The sequence below is a fragment of the Rana temporaria genome, chromosome 3, assembly GCF_905171775.1.
Source record: "Rana temporaria chromosome 3, aRanTem1.1, whole genome shotgun sequence".
Classification (NCBI taxonomy): domain Eukaryota; kingdom Metazoa; phylum Chordata; class Amphibia; order Anura; family Ranidae; genus Rana; species Rana temporaria.
The window spans coordinates 160,695,110-160,712,279 of record NC_053491.1 but is presented as its reverse complement, the minus strand read 5'-3'; the positions used below and the strand labels follow the sequence as shown (position 1 = coordinate 160,712,279).

The window sequence follows — 17,170 nt, the reverse complement described above, 5'->3', positions numbered from 1 at the left end:
GACTGTTCCAGTCTAGCTTATCTGTTTTACAAACTGCTTCATGGTCCCCAGCTGTGAACCTTTAGACTGTTCCAGCACAGCCTATCTGTTCTACAAGCTGTTTCATGGTTACCAAGTGTGAACCTATAGGCAATTCCAGTCTAGCCTATCTGTTCTACAAGTTGCTTCATGGTCCCCAGCTGTGAAACTTTAGACTGTTCCAGCACAGCCTATCTGTTCTACAAGCTGTTTCATGGTCCCCAGCTGTGAACTTATAGACAATTCCAGTCTAGCTTATCTGCATTACATGATCCCCAGCCATGAACATATAGACTGTTCCAGTCTAGCTTATCTGTTTTACAAGAAGCTTCATGGTCCCCAGCTGTGAAGCTTTGGACAGTTCCAGTCTAGCCTATCTGTTCTTCAAGTTGAATCATGGTCCCCAGTTTGGACCTATAGACTGTTTTGAGTTTATCTTATCTGTTCTAAAAGATGATTCATGGTTCCCAACCGTGTATCTATAAACAATTAGTCTTACTGTGTTGGTTTACCAAATATCTCACAATCCCCAGCTGTGAGTGATAATAAAATGTTCTGCTGTAGTTTAAAGAATTGTCCTCTGACACCTTTGTCTCAGCATTTTGGAGTATCCTTCACCACCCTAAATCCACTCCTCAGTTCATTTTAAGCAATATAATACAGAAAAAGACAAACCCCTAGGTTGATCAATGAACCAGAGTGTATGGACTGTTGCTGTGTGCCTGCCTGCCACTGCACTATAGTGGGAGAGAATCTGGTAACATCTGCAGCCTTTTTGGGGTCCTGCTACACATACTGTATGTATGTTGTAGCAGGTGTCCAATCACTGAGGAGTAAAGCCTAGGGGGTCAGGTCAAACAAACTTTTAAATATCTGGGTTAGCCTTTTAAAAGCATCCTAGTTCCAGAGGGCTCAGACCTTAGAGCCAGTAGAATTATCCTTCTATTCGTCCTGGTGGAGAAGTCCAACAATTTTGAGTTGTTACCAAAGCAAGAGATGAGGTAAAACCCTCCAATGTGGACAACTGTTCCTCTGGCAGTTCTCTAAGATGAGAATTATGTTTACTTTGGAAAGATTCATTCTCATTTTCTGTTACATCTCTAAGACAGGAAATTAAGAGAAATCTCCCCAGTTTGATTATTGCTGGCAAAACACATATAGATTTTCGTTCAAAGAACATTTGTTTGATTTTCTAATCGTTAGTGGGGTCAAACCAATATTCGAGGGAGGGAGAAGGAATACTTTTCTCTATCTAACAAATTTTCAGGGCAGTGTATGTGGTTATCATTCAGAAATTACATTTATTTTAAAATTGAATGTTAAAAGCAAAAGACAATTTTCGAACGATAGTCACATTCATCGAATGTGCAAAGAATTTTTGTACAAATATTCTCATCAAAAAATTTTCACGTGTATGGCCAACATTAGACAGCATAATATAACTTAATATGAGTTTAAAACCTTCACTTCTGTATTTTAAGCCAAAACAAGTTTTGGCTTCACAAACACTAGAAAATATGCATACGGTCAAAATGTATAGAAATTTAAAGTTAACATAAGAGACTTCTCTCTAAGTCAGGGAATGTCAGTTCTTCCCATCAATTTCACATTCAGGAATTTCTGCATAAACAGGACTGCAGCTTTTGCAGACATCAGCAAAGCACAATAAAGTCCTAATTTTGGCATATCACAGATATTGGGAATGCAGAGTGCACTTTATTCTGTCAACACTGCTAGTATAGCAACCTCTACTTGATTTTAACAATGAAAAGCCAAATATCTAAGAAGCAAATCCCCCTTTTAATTTAAATATAATTTAATATAATATGTAAAGTTCTACAAACTACAGTATAAAAAAAATCGGAGAAAGCGTTAGAAATTATTTTTTATTGCTGATGCTTATTGCTGATGTAGAGGGTCTCCAGCTTGAAAAACGACAGCCTCCACAAAGTCCCACCTCTGCCTAGTTCTTGTCTGAACTGTATTCCTATTGTTTATGTCATCAAGCAGAGTCCCTAGAATGACTATATGCACTATAAAACCCCCTTGTGATCCGTGCTTCTGGATAGTGCCTTTCTCTCAAGCAATCTTTAATAATACCACTCTCCCTAGGAAACGCTTCCTCCATACAACAGTTACATTGGGTGCACAAAGACCTGACCACAGGCACAGTTTTTATGGTATGTGAGGGATGGCAACTTTTTGCCAGAAGAATGGAATTTCCTGTACAGGGTTACCGATGTGCTAGTGGGAATCAATCCATTAACAACACTAAAGCCGCGTACACACGATCAGTCCATCTGATGAGAACGTACCGATGGACCGTTTTCATTGGTTAACCGATGAAGCTGACTGATGGTCCGTTGCGCCTACACACCATCGGTTAAAAAAACAATCGTGTCAGAACGCGGTGACGAAAAACACAATGACGTGCTGAAAACAACGAAGTTCAATGCTTCCAAGCATGCGTCGACTTAATTCTGAGCATGCGTGGATTTTTAACCGATGGTTGTGCCTACTAACGATCGGTTTTGACCTATCGGTTAGGAATCAACTAAATTTAAAGCAAGTTGGCTTTTCTTTAACCGATGGTTAAATAACCTATGGGGCCCACACACGATCGGTTTTGACCGATGAAAACGGTCCATCAGACCGCTGTCCTCTGTTTAACCTATTGTGTGTACGAGGCCTAAGGGGACATCTAAAAAAGTAATCCTAATAATCCTAATTGGGTGGCACTTATGGGTAAAGCGTAAATTAAACTCATTATGGTTAACATACTGAAAAAAAATCACCCACATTCTCCACAAAGGGTTCGTATGACTAATAAACTTTATCTGAACTGTAAAACCACTTAATGCTTTCTTCCCTATTAAAGCAATAAAAACCTAATAGAGGTCCCAACATTCTATGCATTTTAAGCAAACACAGAAAAATGTGTTGGATGAAGGCAGAGCTACACTAGAATTTTGGGTGTTTGAGATGAAAGCATTTTACATTTTAGTTTATGTTTACCTTTACAAGCCCCTCCACTGGCTACTTCTTATTTACATGGCTGTCAAAATTTGGCGACAGCCTGACAAAAAAACTTCCCTCAATCAGAGAATCCAGAGAAACATTGAAGATGGTGGAGGATAATGCTGGAAGAATAAAGGATGTTTGCTTTACCTTAAAATTATTTTTGTTTTACTGCTGAATGTTTTATTAGTATTATTATAGACACAAAAGATTTTCAAAATAGCCTTTTTCCTTAACATGTACTTTTGCTGTGGCTTTCCTAACATTTTTACAGAACTTTCATTAATTTACTCATTTTTTTCTTGAAACTATATGTTGAAATTAATTTTTTCACCGCATTAAGCATGCTGTGCAAGTGTCATTTTGAAACTACCTTAAATGTATTACATAGGCATAGCCTATTGGGTAATATTTATTTAATTGCACAGCTGGTTTACTGAGTGAATACTCCAGCGCTTTCATTTAGGTGTTATTGCTTGTTACTGTATTTGAAACTAATTATAAAACACACACCTGCTGCCAGATGCTGTCTTTTAAGTGTGAAAGTGGCATTGCACGTATGTGTTTTTTTTTCTTTTTTTATTCGTTTAAGCTTACAAGATAATTCAATTTTAGTATGCATTTCAACTGATCTATGAAACAGAACAGATGGGCACTAATATCATATCAACAAATTCTTGTTATCTTAAGACTAAGTTATTAGGTGGTCTAAATGGTGAACATCTGTTGATATAAATAACAGTTCTGCATCAATGCGTTAATTTGTCTTTGTCAAAGAAAACACTTACTAATATAATAACCACACTGTGAAACAATATTCCATCCAGTGATTTTCTGAGTTCTTTCTAATTTTATAAATCACAGACTTGCACATAAGCATTATTACTTGCTAAGATGTACATATATATAACAGATCACTAAACAATTCACATCATTATTTACTGATCTGTAATTTTTGGGTTTGCCTAGGGTCTGCAAACCATGACAGAATATAAAGCCTGGCTCTTAGCAACACTTGCAGGAAAAGCATTGGTTAAATTAGGATTCTATGAGGTTGATTTGTTAAAGGCAAATGGGTTAGTTCACTTTGCAAGGGAAGTTGCACTTTGCAAGAACAAAGTGCTACTTCCCTTGCAAAGTGAACAATCTATTTGTCTTTAGTAAATCAACCCTATACCACTACATTATATACTATTATACCATAACATGCTGAAGGAGACTGTGCTGTCAAATATGAAGTTACAAAAAACTCTAAGGCCCCATACACACGATAGAATCCATCCGCTGAAAAATCCCAGCGAATGGGTTTCAGCGGATAGATCCTATGGTGTGTACACTCCAGCGGATCTGTTTCCGCGGATATTTATCCCCTGGGATGGATTTCCAGCGGATAAATATTTGATGACATGCTATCAAATCTATCCGCTGGAATCCATCCCAACGGATGGATCCGCTGGTCTGTACAGACTCACCGGATCCATCCGTCCGAAGGGATCCCCCGCATGCGTCGTAATGATTCGACGCATGCGTGGAATTCCTTATATGATTCGACGCATGCGTGGAATTCCTTATATGATTCGACGCATGCGTGGAATTCCTTATATGACAACGGCGCGACACGTCATCTCGATTCGATGGTGAGTACACTCCATTGCATGGAAATCCGCGCAAATCCTCGAGAGGATTTATCCGCGGATACGGTCCGCTGGACCGTATCCGCGGATAAATCCTCTCGTGTGTATGGGGCCTAAAGCCCCGTACACACGATCGGAATTTTCGATAGAAAAAGTCAGACAGACCTTTTCCATCAGAAATTCCGACCGTGTGTATGCCCCATCGGACTTTTTTCAGAGGAATTCCATCGAAGTTTAGATAGAGAACATGTTCTCTTTTACTCGGATGGAATTCTGTCGGAATTCTGATGTTAGTTTGGCCAGGCAAGCCGGATCGTGTGTACGGGGCATAAGAAGGCATTTGCTTGTCCTGGGTATAGCAACATATTTCCAGGGCTCACATCATTCACGGTGAACAATTCAGTGAAACTAACACTGAACACTAACACTGTGTCCCAGCAGTTTCCCTATCCTGGCTTATGGTCCAACCACCCAAAAGCAGTCAACCAGTGGTTATGTGTGGAATCTACCTTACATCAGATGGCTTCATGTCTATGCATATTATTACAAAGCATAAAAACAATCACTACAGATCAAGCTTCTGTACTTTTGACTGATTAAAGTGAAAACCATAAGGTGATTTGCTGTTCCTAGCACAAGGTTGGCAGTGATCCATATTTTTGTAGCTGGGTACTCATTGGCCAGAGGGGCACTCAAGCTTCCTTCTGCTGTGTTGCTGGAGAGTGGTCTGTGTGTGATCCCCCACTCCCTTCCTCTGGCAGCAGCGGCAGTAAAGGGAAGGATGGATGATGTCTCCTGCAAAGGACATTGGGACATGTAGTTTCGAGGAGCAGTGCACCAGGGTAATGGATAAGACTGAACTACAGCACCAGGAGAGCCCTTCAAATAAAGGAGCTGAGCAGCAGTTTCCTGAGGCTTTGAGCTACAGGTTGGGTCAGACCAGTATTGGAAACCAGAGTGTGTAGACCTGTGGCCATTGGAGTCTATGCCTAGCACTGGGGAGACTCAGCCTGTATAGAGACCGGATTACAAGGACATAGCCATTGAAGGGTCTCTTAGCCGTGTGGGACCAGAGCAGTGCAGATCCGTGAGCAGAGTGCCTACATCAGCATTGTCCTCGGACTGAGCTTTGGAAGCATTAGAACCCCCTCCAGTCAAATCCAGATGTGAGCTAATGATTGAATGGTGAATCCATGGTTGCTGTATCTTTTTGACTAGTGAGGGGGCATTGCTATCGTTATCTTATAACTGAGCGTATAGGTACTGGCCTTCTAACTAGCAGCCTCCCAGATAGCAAGCAATTGAGCTGCAAGTTTGAAAATAATTTGCTATTCTATTGCTAGACTTGCCAGGCTTCACAAGTTTGTTGCACAATTGCAGCAAGTCCGCATTGCATGACAACTTTCTTTGCAAACATTCTGCAAGTCTGCTGCAAGTTCGGATTCAGTTGTGTTGTGCAATAGTCATCCCACCACAGGGGTCACTGTGGCTGAATTTCCATGCTGTAGACTTGCAGAGCTCTTGCTATATTATTATTTTTATTATTTAGTTACTTATATAGCGCCATCAATTTACGCAGCGCTTTTACATATACAATGTACATTCACATCAGTCCCTACCCTCAAGGAGCTTACAATCTATGGTATAAAGACTCACCACTGCAACTTTGCTATTTGTGCAAAAGTCAACAAAATGTGTGCTTCAAGTGCTCTGCAGGTGTGCTGTGTGTGTCTATGGATGCACACAGCCCAGCTTAAGAGCACACCCACATGGGTGCCCCCATAGAATATGGCTTGCTATGAGGGCACCCACAGCAGCAGACAGCACCAGTGTGGGACTCTAGAAGAGGAGGTAAGGGAATGCTCTTTCTATGGCTATTTGGGGTAAGGGACCGCTCAGAGCAATACTATTGCAGGTAAGTATAACCTCTTTTTTATTATAATAAAAAAAAAAATAGGCTTAATTATCACTTTAAGCTAGCATGCAAAGTGTCAACAGCTTAACAGCGGTTGATTGTAGTAGAGCATGCTGGCTTTTCAAAGTGAAGTTTCCCCTATTTTGAATGGTGTGAAAATTCACTTTGTAGAGAATACCCAATTATGTGCAGATACAAATTTAAAATAAAAACAGATTTTTTTGTGTATACTTGATTGGATCAAGTCAGAACAACTTCACCTCTTTTACTAAGCGAACTGGAGTTAAATTTAGCTTACTGCATAGGGTCAAATCTGTACTAAATTCAGTTATTCAATCAAGGGTGATTCAAAATGTTGTTTTTTATTTTTTTATTGAATATAATTGGGTATTCTCTACAAAGTGAATTTTCCCTTTGTTTCACCTCATTCACTAAAATAAGTCAAAATTCACTTTGAAAAGTGTGTATTTTCTTCAACCACATTGTCCCAACACCTTTCGGCAACCACATTGTATAGAAACAGGGCCTTAACTGGGTAGAGTCCCATAGATTTGTACACCTGTAATTCTGGTCAGAAGGCTTTATTGTAACCAATCGAGAATACCCAAACTTATAAAGTGCAGTCCCAACTGATAGAATGTACCCTATAAAAGTTATATACAGTACACATTTTCTCCTGGAAGCTGAATGAGTACACTATCAAAAATGTTGAAAAACATTATTTTTATGATTTGATAGCATTTATTGGAATAATATAGTCAGCTTTAGTTCTGTTGTATAATTAAATTAAACACTAGAAAAATTAAAAAAGTAGACCTTCCATTGTGCAATATAAATTAGAATTTGGTAAATTATTTCCATTTTATTTAATAGTTTAGAAAAGTATGTACATTTTTTTAACTTGTCTGTTATATCTGCTGATTGATGGTGGTATTTTTTTTCTTTTTTTTTAACGCTTATATCAGATGATGTTGGAGCAATACCCTTAAAGCAATTTCCCAAACATGTTCGTGACCTGCATTCAAGGAATGGATTTGCAGAAGAATTCGAGGTAGGTTTTCCTGTTTATTGTAGGTCTAAAGGCATATTTTAGCTCAGTGCAGTGAGAAATATATTCAGTTTTAGGGTTTTAGGGTGGAACGTTCCAAGCAAGGTTGGTACATCATTTTTCTTATACACTATCCCACAAAAGTGAGTACACCCCTCACATTTTTGTAAATATTTTATTATATCTTTTCATGTAACAACACTGAAGAAATTACACTTTTCTACAATGTAAAGTAGTGAGTGTACAGCTTGTATAACAGTGTCAATTTGCTGTCCCCTCAAGGCAGTGCTTGAAAAATATGGTGGCCACACAAAATATTGACACTTTAGGCCCAATTTGGACATTTTCACTTAGTGGTGTACTCACTTTTGTTGCCAGCGGATTTAGACATTAATGGCTGTGCATTGAGTTAATTTGAGGGGACAGCAAATTTACATTTTTTTACAAGCTATACCCTCACTACTACATTGTAGCAAAGTGTAATTTATTCAGTGCTGTCACATGAAAAAATATAATAACATATTTACCAAAAATGTGAGGGGTGTACTCACTTTTGTGAGATACTGTATATGTAAAAACAAAATTCGAGCATGCAGTACCAGTGTAATAATGCACCTCTAATGAAGTGTATCCCATGTTTTCTGGCTGCTGACTAGTGTAAAATTCCTTCCCTAATTGATACCATATACTTTACCCTAGCTATGATCTGCCAGTGCTATAGAGATGTGAGGCTGTGGCTGGAACAATGAAGGATTTTACCACTCATCCTCTCATTCTTGTCTCCCCAGCCATATGAATAACTCCTAGTATTCTTTTCACAAAATGCAAGGCATTCTGTGAATAGAGGGAAGCTTTCCTGCCCCACCTTCATTCACAGAGAAATAATACTAGGAGTTTTGTGAATGGCCAAGGGCATAGCAAAAGATTAAATTCTTCACATCTGCAGCTTGTCATCCTCGTAGCAGTGGAGGATAACAGTTCTGGGGAGTATCTAGCATCACTTAGGGGAGGATTATTATACTAACCAGCAACCAGCGGAACATGGGATTTGCTTCATTAGAGGCATTATATAAGGCTGGTTCAGTATGTCCCCATTTTTTTCTTCTGGACTTCAGCTTTGAAGTGGAAGTTTAAATCAGAAAATTAAGTTTTCACTTCAGGCTGGCCTCTTTTGCAGGTAAAGCTATGAAAAACCTTAAAAATAAGTGTCTATACTGTTTAAAATCTAGTAAATAACTCTCTCACCCTGCTTTCCTAATGCTTACTTGATCTATATTCTCAGTACTGTGCCTAAAATCAAAGCCACTAGAGGCCGATCAGCTGACAAGCTTTAAGATGTAGTGTTGCTGAAGCATAAGAAGGCAGCAGGGATGACATAATGTGTGAAGGGAACACAGATTAGGGAGAGAGAATATTAAAGCAGGAGAGGTGAGAGGTGACAGGACAAACTCTGCTGCCAGGGAGACACAAAAGAGTTAAGCTGGCCATATATGGATCAAAATTCAGCCAGTCCAGCAGGGAGTGGCCAAATTTAAAGACATGTATAGGCAGGCTGGTTATACAGTCAATGTATAAGTATAAGTCAATCTACTGATTAACTGCTGTTTGGTTGGGTTTTTCCTGAATAAACAGTGCTGCTTGCTATAGCCGGCAACACTGATCAGTGTGTTCTGGCAGCAGGGAAGGCTTCCCACCATCAGAACACAATAGCCCAGCGGTAGTGATTCCACTATCCACATTGAGATGGTGGATGGTGTAATTGGGTCATTTGTTTTCGTACAACTTGCCGGTTGAACAAAAAAAAATATTAACATATAGCCAGCTTTAAACTTACAGGGATAGAGTCTTATCTTATCTCCCCGATATTCTGTCCTTTCTCCCTCAATGGCAGCATGTAAACTTCACCACTTCTGTCAGCCTTCCCTTGTAACTTCGACAACACATACATATTAATTAAATAAAGTGATATTTAGTTTTTGAGAATAAGGAGGGGGTAAAGATTCCAATAAGGAAATGACTGCCCTGGAATTCAACAAAATTGGGGTCTCCAGCAAGAAGAAACAAGAGCAATGCTGGAGGATATTTACAGCACAGTCTAATTTTGGTGGCATAATTATTACTGTGGGATGTTCTTTTGCTCTTTGAGGTTCTTTTGTTATGGAATATTAATTGTTATCAGTCTGTTATGGATAAAATTCAGTTTTAAGGAATAAAACAGAAAAAACTGTAAAGGTGAAGTCAAGATTGCAAAATGCATCCTATAACAACCCAATGTCATATTTTCATACTTTTATGCAGATTCTTTTTTTGTTTTATGTACTGTATTGGTCATATATACATACACATGTTTTATTTTTTAAATTTTTTTAACATAATCATAATCTTTATTTTATTTGGGAATAAGATAATTCACTGAAAATCATTAAAATATGTTAACTTTTCATGAATTCTTTTTAAAAAGAGACCATACAGTAAAGTGTCTTTTGAGTATGACAAACATATATGAAATGATTCAGGCTCAGCCATATTATATGAATGCCTGAGAAAAAAATAAAACATAAAAAAAAGTAGATCTGCTGTTACTTAGAAAACCTTTTGTGGGTGTTGTCCCATGGCATATGAATGATTCTAAGTTTTCAGTCTACCACGTACCCAGAATATATGCTCAAGATAGTGGAGTTGATTTACTAAAGGAATATAGGCCGTTCACCTAGAAAAGTTAATGTTCACTTTGCATAGTAAATGTTAGTAAAAATGTTAGTTTGTTTCCGTCAGCCATGTGTATGCTCCTTAGCAGTTTTCCCGACAGGAAAACTGCGGTTTAAAAAATGAGAACATGTGCGTTTTTTCCCGCAGTTTTCCTATGGAAAATACTGCGAGGGAGCAAACACACGACCGGTTTTCCTGACCAAAGCTCTCCTGGCAGTTTTCCTATCGGGAAAACTGGCCGTGTGTACAGGGGAAAAGGGACCGAGCTGGTTCTCGGTTTTCCCGGCGGTCTTTTGAAGGAAAACTGATCGTGTGTATTAGGCATCACAAATGACTGTTTTTTTAAAGTTAACACGGCTTCATCTTTTTCACCACCAATCACTTTGCAAAGTGAACATCCATTTTCTAATATGAACATCCACTTAGCTAGGTGAATAGCCTCTTATGCCCCTTACACACGATCGGCATTTCCGATGGAAAAAGTCCGACTGACTTTTTCCATCGGAAATTCCGACCGTGTGTATGTGCCCCATCTGAGTTTTTCCATTGGATATTCAGAGGAATTCCATCGGAGTTTAGCTAGAGAACATGTTCTCTTTTACTCCAATATGAGTTTGGCCGGGCAATAGCCCTATCGTGTGTACGGGGCTTTACTCCCCAGAGTCTCACTGGGGCTTTTCAAAAAGTCATTCAAAGAGCACAGCACAGTATTATTAATAAACCAATCAGATTCTGGCTGACTAAATTCATATCAATGAGAGGTTATCTCGGTCTGGTTACTACAGACCACTTTCATATGAAATGTGTTTTTAGCCTTAATGAATAAACCCATAAATGAGTCATGTCATTCTCAAACCAACCACTACCTGTGTATGGTCCCTGCTTATTCTCCCAAAAAATTTGGCAATAATTCTAACCAGTTATGTTTCATTTAATGTTTTGTTAATCATTCCTCTTTATGTTTGCATTGTAAAATTTATGTTATTTTTCCATTCATTCCCTCATTAGACTCTTAAAGCATTTTATCAGGTAAGAAAAATTCAATGCAATATCTTGGAATAGAATATTATCTCAAACTGATGCAATGTGTCAGAGCACGTAGAAAACCATTGCAGTCGGATTACATTTAAATGTGCAAATGCAGCACAATTTTGAGGCTGCACTAAAGTGATATGGAAGCATCATCATGTGTTGTAGGCTCTAAAGTGGCAATGATGTAGATTCCTTTTAAGGTTGTGTGCTCCAATTTTGTGTCCCGCACGGGTTTATTTACCAAAGCTGGAGAGTTCAAAATCAGACTCACTTCTGCATAGAAACCAATCAGCTTTTTACCTTGGCTTGTTCAATTAAGCTTTGGCAATACAACCTGGAAGCTGATTGGTTTCTATGCAGAATTGAGCCTGATTTTGCACTCTCCAATCTTGGTAAATAAACCCAACACTGTCTTTTTAATTAGTGATACCAGACAGACATTTGACAAGGAAGAAACTTTGCTTACCTCACATGCCTCTCTCTCCCCCTGCTAAATAACCCAGAGTTTACTCCAGGACTTACCCCACACCTCTTCGAAAGGTGGGAGAATAAAGGCTTGTTTGGCATAGGAGACTTTTTTATTGGGAGAGAAAATGCATTCTTTAGAATACGGTAAAACTGCACTTCAACTACCTTCTCGGAATCATTCCGATATAATCAGTTTATCCCTTATCTGGGAAAAAAAAATAATAAGATCAACCATCTGTTACCTTTGACATACTTTGAGAGCTCTTGTAAAACTAGAAACCCAGTGAAAGGCCCTATTTCGATAGTATGTAGTCAATGGATTCGGATCATAAGCTCTCCTATATGGAACACAGGGAAATAGACCTCAATATTTCTAGGGAATTATCAGAGTGGCAAGATATTGCCAGCAATCTTTCTTAAATTCCATATACACAATCCAATTTTACGACAATAATTGCCAGATGGACGTGTTGGGTCTCATAATCCGACCGTGTGTATTCTCCATCAGACAATTGTTGGCTGAATTAACGGCAACAAATGTTGGCTGTTCATGCTCACCAACTGTCTGACAATAAATCTGTTACGTCGGATTACCCGATCGTGTATACACAAATCCGTCCAACTAAAATCCAAAGTACAAATACGCATGCTCAGAACCAATGTTAAACATTAAGACAACATTAGCAGAGGTTGCTCAAAGAGTGGCACTAAAGAGCAGAAAAAAAACATATTTCGGTTTTGTTGGCTAAAAATGTTGTGCCATCTGTATGCATACCAAGTTCACGACCAACGCCCTTTGGACCAAAATCCACAGAAAAGTCTGATGGAAGTCCGATCTTGCGTACGAGGCTTAAGACTTCCATCAACACAGCTCTGATGGAATCTAATTACAAAATATCATTGCATATCCATTTTTGGTATATGGTTCCAATTAGGATAGTTAAGATAATTTGTTTAGTAACAGGCATGAACATTACCTTGATCTCCTATATGATTCTAGCCGCTAGAATAGCTATAGCGCATTTTTAGAACCAGTCAACAATAACGTTTCACTATATCAAACAAGAATTTTACTTTATCGTGATTAATGATGCATTGTCTTGCACCTTCCACAATAACCAGGGCAAGTGTGACAAGATTTGGCAACCATGGATACAATATTTATCGGTGGATGAATGAGGTCTGGGAGGTGTTACCTTGGCCGCCCTCGACATTCCCTCTTTCCTTTCTGTCTTGTTGCTTCTTTTTCCTTCCTTTTCTTCACTATCTAAACTGACATGGTCACGGGTAACTTTTGTTATATTACCCTTTGTTTCTATGTGATTTATATGAACATTACACCATACTTAACTCTTTATGATAACTCACCTTTTTAGATTGGTGAGCCATAAACATATGTTGATTGCTTATTTACATGGCATTACATGGCAATTTTCTTTGCAGTTTTCTACTAACACTACTTGTGCACCAAGATGTAACAGCCCTTGCCAATAATTATATTGCTATGATTTTTGTTTTTGTATGTCACTTGGTCAGATATGCCTTTTTGGATATCTTCCTGACAGTATAGTGTCTGCAAATGTATTTGTTGTTTCTTGTAGTATATGCGTATCTCAAAAGCCAATAAACAATTTGAAAATAATTGTGCAAACGCTCAATTTATGTTTATTTGCAGGAAGTTCAAAACTGCACTGCTGATTTGGGAATAACATCTGATAGCTCAAACCACCCAGACAACAAAATTAAGAACAGATACATAAACATTGTAGCCTGTAAGTATATAATAATTGTTCAATACATATATACCACTACAATATATGCGTTTTATTACTGGACATCAGTTGACCTTTAACAAAGACAAATTAGTGAGACCCCGTATCTGTTATATAAAATAGCAAGCAGATGTATCTTTGCAGAAAAAGGATATCTTAGGTCTGTCACCATAGAGAAATTGGACCTGTTTATGTGACATAACAAATCTATGAGCTAGCGAATATCCGATCAGAGTAAATTTTAGCACCACCAAGAAGGTAGATAATGGCATGAAAATAAAGAATATACTCAGCCCCTTGACTACATGTTATATTTAAATATTTATGTCTCTTTTAGCCATATTGATCATATATTCGTCAAACTTTAAAAAATACCCATTTGCTCCAAAGTGAGGATACTTTCAACTGGCTGGATCACTCCCGATGCCTGTATGTTTTCATAATATCATGCCATTTGTGTCAGTTATAATTTGGAGACTGAATAAACCCATTCTGTCAGATCAAAGAATACTTCATACTCTACAACACCCCTCCATTTCCCTAGTGATCCCTTGTAGGGCTTGTACCATTGAAGGAACAACATATTATGCAGCACAAAAAATGTTAGATCATCCACATCAACCTTGTGGCAAAAAAAAAAAAAACATTACTGCAATCATTGAGCTGCATATATATATTAGAGCCCTTTCACACTGGGGCAGTTTGCAGGCGCTATTACGCTAAAAATAGCGCCTGCAAACCGACCTGAAACAGCAGCTGCTGTTTCTCCAGTGGGAAACCCCCGAGGGCTTTTACACTGGAGTGGTGCGCTGGCAGGACGAAAAAAAAAGTCCTGCTATCCGCATCTTTGGAGCGGTGCGTATACCGCTCCTGCCCATTGAAATCAATGGGACACTGCGGCTATACCGCCAGCAATGCGCCTCTGCAGAGGCGCATTGCCGGCGGTTTTAACCCTTTCTCGGGCACGCCGCGAAATTAGCTGTAAAACGCTGCTAAAAATAGTGGAGCTTTACCGCCACCGCACCTCCCGCCCCAGTGAAAGGGGCCTTAGAGAAGTCATAATGTTTTGCATTCTCTGTTGTAGATTAATATCTTTACCAATTAAATATGTCACATCCACTTTTATCGGTTGTTGCTTTTATATTAATGGGCATGTTAGTTACATGTGTGGTTTTGTAGAAGTAATTTGTAGCGACTACAAAATTGGAAAGATTTAATGATTTCTAGCTCCATTGCTAATTATTTTTACTGGAGCTAGCTGCAGTATTGCCAAATTTAGTAACTATTATTGTTATCCAAAGTGGCTATTGATGACACTGGCACACTAGATTTTTAAAGCTACCTAAAAAAGTATTATATTCAGCTACAACAACTCTATAACTAATTTTAAATCACTTGACAAAGTAAGAGTTAATGGTGACTGCTTCATATCCCTGCAAAAAAGTTGCTGGTGTGACATGGGCCATACACAGTACAAACACTTTGCATACAGACCCTTAGGTCCCTTTCACATGGGGCAGACTCTGTTTTGATCGGTCCACTGATCCCCTGCTGATCAGACCAGAGCAGTTGATTGAAAGGTCTGTGTCCACTCAGTTTCTGCAGAGCAGGCACAGACAGAGCTCGCACTGTTCTATGGGCAGCTGGGTGTAAAGTAAACGGACTCTACTGTCCATTTCCACCCCATTATCTTCCAATCCGATCCACCTACACTGAGGGAGAGGGATACCTTTAAGTTTATTTTTAGCAAGCTGGATCAGAGATAGGTTCACTGTAAAGTCTGTTTACACTGGCCAGTCTATTGGGGTAAATAGACTTTCGGACAGGTCAGCCTGAAAAACTGGAAGTTGGGCCTGATCAGAAAGGTTGTGTAAAGGGGCCTTAAGCTAGCCATAGATGGATTGAATCTAGACCTGTTTAGCTCAGCAGGGACAGGCCGGATTTTGTTCCATGTGTAGCCTTTCCTGTTTGATCGTTGAATCGATTTCTGTTGAATGGGAATTTTAGAAAACTTTTGTCGATCAGCAGCTGCAGCCAATGCAAAAAATCCTGCTATCAGAATACAATGTCCTGGCAGGGGGGTTGGAGATTTATCCATCCACCTCTGTTTTGTTTTGTTGTTTTCATTCATCCCACGTCAAAAGTTTTTCTATGGCCAGCTTTTATGTCCAACTCATTTTCTGTGTCAGGCCCTTCAGAATGTATCTGTCTATTCACTTAGGTGGTAAAGTCATATAATCACAAACAACAAAAAACTTCCCAGCACATTTACCAACCAGCCTGCAAAACAACCAAATTTGCCCTTTTTAACAGTTTATGTAAAAACAGAGGGTTTTGTTTGCACACATTTGCAAATTTATGCATAAGTCACAGTGCACATGCCAAGGGACCTCTGTTTATACTGTACGGTGGTCCTAACTCCAATTTTTCAGAGCCTATATAGTAGGAGCACACATAAGAATGGATAGATTAAGGGCAGGTATGCCTGGAGGGAGCACACCTCCCCTTAAAGCAGTGCTTCTCAAATAGGGAGGCTCCGTAAAGGGGGGCTCGTGTGACCTGGCAATTATCCCCCATTTCCAGCCCGTGCAGCCCGGGGGGCCCGGCGGTGAGGATAAGAGCATCGCCGCCGCCGGCATGGTCTCCCAGCCTGTGTTGGCTCCGGAATTCGGCGAGAACGTACGATCCTCAGGCTCCTCCTAAGTCGAGCCTTCCTGCTACCTCTGCTAAGCCCAGCCCACCTGCCGCACAACCAATGATGTGTTTGAGCGGGCGGATTTGAGGAGCATCATGGTGGAGAGTAGACCGTGGAGTGGACAGTGCAGCAGACGCTGGCATGTGTGGGAGTCACTGCACGGGCTTGGACCAGACCGCACCGCACCCCCCCCCCCCGCTGCAAGTTAATGGACCCCTGCCTTGCTGAGGCTGACTGAGCCTGGTGGTGTGGTGAGTGCACAGGCAGCCCGATGATATGTCTGATGGTGGCAGGGGGTTGAGGTTGATGGTGGTGGCAGCAGCAGAGGGTTGATGGTGGTGGCAGCAGCAGAGGGTTGATGGTGGTGGCAGCAGCAGAGGGTTGATGGTGGTGGCAGCAGCAGAGGGTTGGATGGCGGTGGCGGCAGAGGGTTGATGGCGGTGGCAGGGGGTTGATGTTGTTGATGGTGGGGGTTGATGTTGATGGTGGTGGCAGGGGGTTGATGGTGGTGGTGGTGGCAGGGGGTTGATGTTGATGGCGGTGGTGGCAGAGGGTTGATGGTGGTGGCAGAGGGTTGATGGTGGTGGCAGAGGGTTGATGTTGATGGTGGTGGCAGAAGGTTGATGTTGATGGTGGTGGCAGGGGGTTGGTGGTGGTGGTGGCAGGGGGTTGGTGGTGGTGGCAGGGGGTTGATGGTGGTGGCAGGGGGTTGATGTTGATGGTGGTGGCAGGGGGTTGATGTTGATGGTGGTACTACAGTTAATAAAGCTATTCTTTGTTGTAAATTGATCCACATTTCTTTATTTTTTATTCTCTTATACGTTAATAAGGATACGGTGTTATGCAGAGGTGTACTTATAA

The 17,170-nt window shown here is 40.1% G+C and overlaps 1 protein-coding gene across 1 annotated transcript in view; it reads left to right on the top strand.

Moving 5' to 3' along the window:
* PTPRZ1 (protein tyrosine phosphatase receptor type Z1) overlaps nt 1–17,170 on the top strand; it is a 291,887-nt gene that overhangs the window by 233,597 nt on the left and 41,120 nt on the right. Inside the window, 3 exon segments of the mRNA XM_040343736.1 lie at nt 7,551–7,636; nt 11,351–11,371; nt 13,518–13,614. Coding sequence (XP_040199670.1) covers nt 7,551–7,636; nt 11,351–11,371; nt 13,518–13,614 — 204 coding nt within the window.